The sequence below is a fragment of the Arachis duranensis genome, chromosome 5 (assembly GCF_000817695.3).
Source record: "Arachis duranensis cultivar V14167 chromosome 5, aradu.V14167.gnm2.J7QH, whole genome shotgun sequence".
NCBI lineage: Eukaryota > Viridiplantae > Streptophyta > Magnoliopsida > Fabales > Fabaceae > Arachis > Arachis duranensis.
Window position 1 is genome coordinate 105,422,928 of NC_029776.3, and position 4,658 is coordinate 105,427,585.

General features: G+C 30.2%; 1 protein-coding gene across 1 annotated transcript; it reads left to right on the forward strand.

Moving 5' to 3' along the window:
- The first annotated feature begins 1,783 nt into the window (after nucleotides 1-1,783).
- LOC107490845 (putative F-box protein At5g55150) lies at nucleotides 1,784-3,001 on the forward strand. The gene has a single exon (XM_016111661.1). The coding sequence runs from the start codon at nucleotides 1,784-1,786 to the stop codon at nucleotides 2,999-3,001; it is 1,218 nt and encodes a 405-aa protein (XP_015967147.1).
- Nucleotides 3,002-4,658: the final 1,657 nt, after the last annotated feature.

Consider the following 4,658-nt stretch of genomic DNA (forward strand, 5'->3'; position numbering starts at 1 on the left):
CGTTTTGTTACCCTAAAAGTTAAATAAAAATTCTGAACAATAAATAATGATACAGATTCTAAATTTTCAATGAGAAATTCTTCGTATACAAGCATTTTTTTATACAAGTCTTTACAAGTTATTATATTAACGCGCTTGAACGTTACTGTACGTTCTTCTTCCTCTTCTTCTTCTTCTTTTTTTCTTTTGTTTCTTACTTTCTCTTTCTCCTTCTTCAACCGTTACTGCACAATTTCACTGCACCGTCTTCTTCTTCTTGCTGCACATTCTTCTTCCTCTTCCTCCTCTTTTTCTTCTTCTTTTCTTTCGTTTTTTGCCTTCTCTTTCTCCTTCTTCATTTACGTGCTTTTCTCTTTGTTTTCTTTTTTCGTTATTCTTGATTTCCATTATTTTTTGATATCAAGCTCTGAAATCATTTTTGAAGAAGAAGAAGCAGCAGAATATGAGGAGGAGAAAGAGAAAGAGTTCTGAATTATGCATAAAGTGTCCTTTGGGTGTATTTTCTATAATCGTTTGGGTGTATTTTCTGTAATCGTTTGGGTGTATTTCTGAAGTTTCATTATTTTCAAAACGATTTCAAAGCTTGATTTCAGAAACCATGAAAATCGAAAAAAAAAGAAGCAAGAATACCAGTAATAAACGAGTAAAACAACTAATGAAAAGCAAGAATACCAGTAATAAATGCAAGTAAAACAACTAATGAAAAGGCAAAGAGAATAACGAAGAAATATCGTTTGGGTGTATTTTCTATAATCGTTTGGGTGTATTTTCTATAATCGAAGTTTCATTATCTTCAAAACGATTTCAAAGCTTGATTTCAGAAACCATGAAAATCGAAAAAAAACGAAGCAAGAATACCAGTAATAAACGCAAATAAAACAACTAATGAAAAGGCAAAGAGAATAACGAAGAAATACATGGAGGAGGAGGAAGAAGAAGAAGAAGGAGAAGAAGAGGAAGAGGAAGAGGAAGAGGAAGATGAGTTGTTCATAATCCACGGTGAGTGAAGAAGAAGAAGAAGAGGAAGAGGAAGAGGAAAAGGAAGATGAAGATGAGTTGTTCATAATTCACGGTGAGTGAAGAAGAAGAAGAAGAAGATGAAGAAGAAGAAGAAGAAGAAGAGGAAGAGGAAGAGGAAGAAGAAGAGGAAGAGGAAGATGAGTCGTTCATAATTCACGGTGAGTGTAGCGCTTTGGAAATTAAATAACGCATTAAAAGACTCTAATGTGTAGCAACTTGTAAAACTTGTAAGTCAAAAAGACTTGTACGTGTAGCAAGCCTCATTTTCAATATGACCATGTGAGGTAGCACTGTATAAGATAGATAGATTCCAAAATCAATTAGTCATATTTGACTTTATAGTGTTTTCAAGAAAGACTAGTTATCTTTCGATGAGTTATAGTTCAAATAATATAATTTTTTCGTACCTAATTAAAAAGTCGCGGATTTAAGTCTTCTATCTTTTGGTAAAAAAAAAGACTAATTATCTTTCTCAATTAAAAAAAAAAAGAAACACTAATTATCCTCCTCAATTTAATTTTAAACTTGAAATTTAAAGTCAAATAAAACGGACAGAATCTCCCCAAAACAAAAAAAGAAACAGAAATATGTGGATATGTATCAAAATCAGAACAAAATAAAAATAAAAAAGCAAACGGAGATAGACTTTCTCTATATATAATGTTAAGCCGTGCAAGTTTTTTTTATCAATCCAAGTCCTTAAGCTTCTGTGCAGTTTGCGTCTCTCTTGATATCTGAGAATAACATAACTTGAGTCTGAGATATGGGTGACATTGATGGATGGGCAAACATTCACCATGACATCTTGAAAGAAATTGCGAAGCACTTGTATTCATACGATGATTTCATCCAACTACGTTTAGTTTGCAAGCAATGGAGCTTGAAACTTCCAGAGATCTCCAGCAAGATTTTGTGGCTGTTGGTACCTGAATCTTTCAGTAATTATTTTTCTGAGGACGACGAGGGAAGCTACCATCTCATGCAACGAATTGCTGATGAAGTACGACTTGATATTCAGTCTCTTGATGAGGCCAAGATCCACCATCTCAACCTACCAGAGATGCAGAACAAATTGATCCGTGGTTCTTTTGGTGAATGGTTGATCGTCCTAGATATATACCAAGGTTCGATGTGTATGTTAAATGCATTTACAAAGGTCCGTTTAGATCTTCCTCCAATATCAACTTTTCCGGATATAATTGACTACAATCCTAACAATTATGGCTTGGAATATACTGTTCGGGATTTGGGTGATGACGATATGGATGATTACCACGAACCGAGCAGTTACATAAATTGTATCCATGTTTGGAAGGTCATCATAAATTCATGTCCTATCAATGACAATGAAGATTTTATGGCAGTGGCCATCTATGGACTTCGTCGTACATTAGCCTTTTACAAACCAAATGATAAGAGATGGTTAGATCTTTCAACTAGAAAACAGGCGTTTGATGATGTCATATTTTTTGGAGAGAAGATATATGCAGTAGAAGAAGGTGGCCAGCTATACGAATTTGATACAAACACAAAGTCAGGGCCTGTAGGTGGTATTCATGAAGCCAAACCTCCCTCTGATGCTGCGGTGGGTCTTTACCAGCTTAAATATTTGGTTGGGTGCGCCAATGGAAGTTTATTGATGCTGGTGAGACATTTTACTATTCGTGAATCTCGTACTTACAAATTTGATATCTATGAATTGAAGAAGAATGCAAAAGAATGGTCCAGACTAGATAGTTTGAAAAATTACATAGTGATGATTGGATTCAACTCTTCTGTTCAAATACTGCCTGCAAGTATTCAAACCAAAGGAAATCAAATCTACTTTACAGATAACCTACTAAATTTGCAATCATGGGACTATGCCGAATATCAAGATATTGGCATCTTCGACTTGGACGATGGAAGTTATCAAAGAGTATTATCCGATGTAAAGTTCATGTGTCCTCCTGTCTGGTGTTATTCTAGCTCATTACTTTAGTGTTTTTATTATTATTTTAAAAGATTATTTGCAGTGTGTTTGTTCTTCCTTATAGTAAAATTTTAATGAAAACATGTTTATCTCCATTTTGTTATTATTCAGTACTGCTATTTGGATGAATATTATTCAAACTTATTTATAGATGAATATTCAAATTTATTTATAATAAAATATTAATTTTTTTGGTCAGATATCAAATGCATATTTCTCTCCCTGACGGGTTATAGATAATTATTTTGGTGTATACGTAATATAGATCATACTATTTTATTAGTGAAGTCTATGATAAAATTTGGGAATTGAAATCACTAATAATAACACAATAGATTCACATATAAATTAATCAAACTATTGAAAAAATTCAAGAAATTACTACTATATATACAAATAATATATTATAAATAGCAATGTTAAAAACTTTATTTATTAACAAAAATTAAAAATTAAGGAATATGAGCACACAAAATTTTAAATAGGATCTTGCATGATGTAGTAGACAATTTTTTAAAAGAAATAATACGATTGAATAAATATATAATGGAGTTCGTGATAGATTATTATAAATTATAAATAGATGGATAGTGGATAGATAGTTGTTTCTCGTCAATTTAATTTTAATTTTTTATCAAAAATTAAAATTAAAAATAATATAAAACGTAAAGTAATTAATCTACCCATAAGATAAAATAAAACATAAGATAATTTTAAATAGATTAGATTTTTGATATTTTTAATAAATTAATTTGAAGTATTTTAAGTTTTTTGGAATCAAATTTATCGTATAAAATTAACTATGTCTGATATTAGTCTTTTATTATCTTTTAATTGATCTAATGTAATTTAAAATGATTCTAAACTATTATTTTACTTAAATACCAAATCTCTAGCTACTATTTTTAAATGTAACAGCTAAAATCTCAACATATTTTTATTTTAAATGAATTTTATCAACATAATATCACCAAAAAAATGGTAATTTACCTTGGGTAGTTAACCATGACAATGATAATGCTACTCATGTGAAGTGGTTTAGTTGTTGTTGTAACATATAGGTTTGATACAATAATCTAATTCAGGTGAGACTTGTTATGTTACATGCTTGACTTAATCTATCAATTAGCTAGTTATACTCTGTTGTTGGAAATTTGGTAGTTAGTTTCCTTTTTCTTTCCTTCTCTTCATTACATGTATATATATCTAGCTGTACTTGATAGATGATGAATGAGAATTAATTTTCGCCTCTTCTCTTTAATCTAATAAGAGTTTGCTTAACTCCAGTAAAATATACTTTGATAATGGAGGTAATTTTTCAAGAATTTTGTATAATAATATTAATGTTTAAAAATTACACAAGCCAGTAAAATAAAATAAAAAGTTTTATTTTTTATTAATGATCATTATAAAAATGTCTAAGATATCCACCATGTTGACATTACATGTTGTTTTATCTTCTATCATTTCATCATTTAATTTTATCTGCAACTATATATTCTTCTTCCTTTCTCTTATTTTCAATTTTTAATAATAATGCTTTATAATTAGGTCTAAGGTGTTCCACCAGAACACCCTAGCTCAAGTTTTTCTTTTCAACAGACAAAGAAAAATACTGTTGTTGTTATTTGTAACTGAACACTACATTAAATGTTTCAAAATTTAG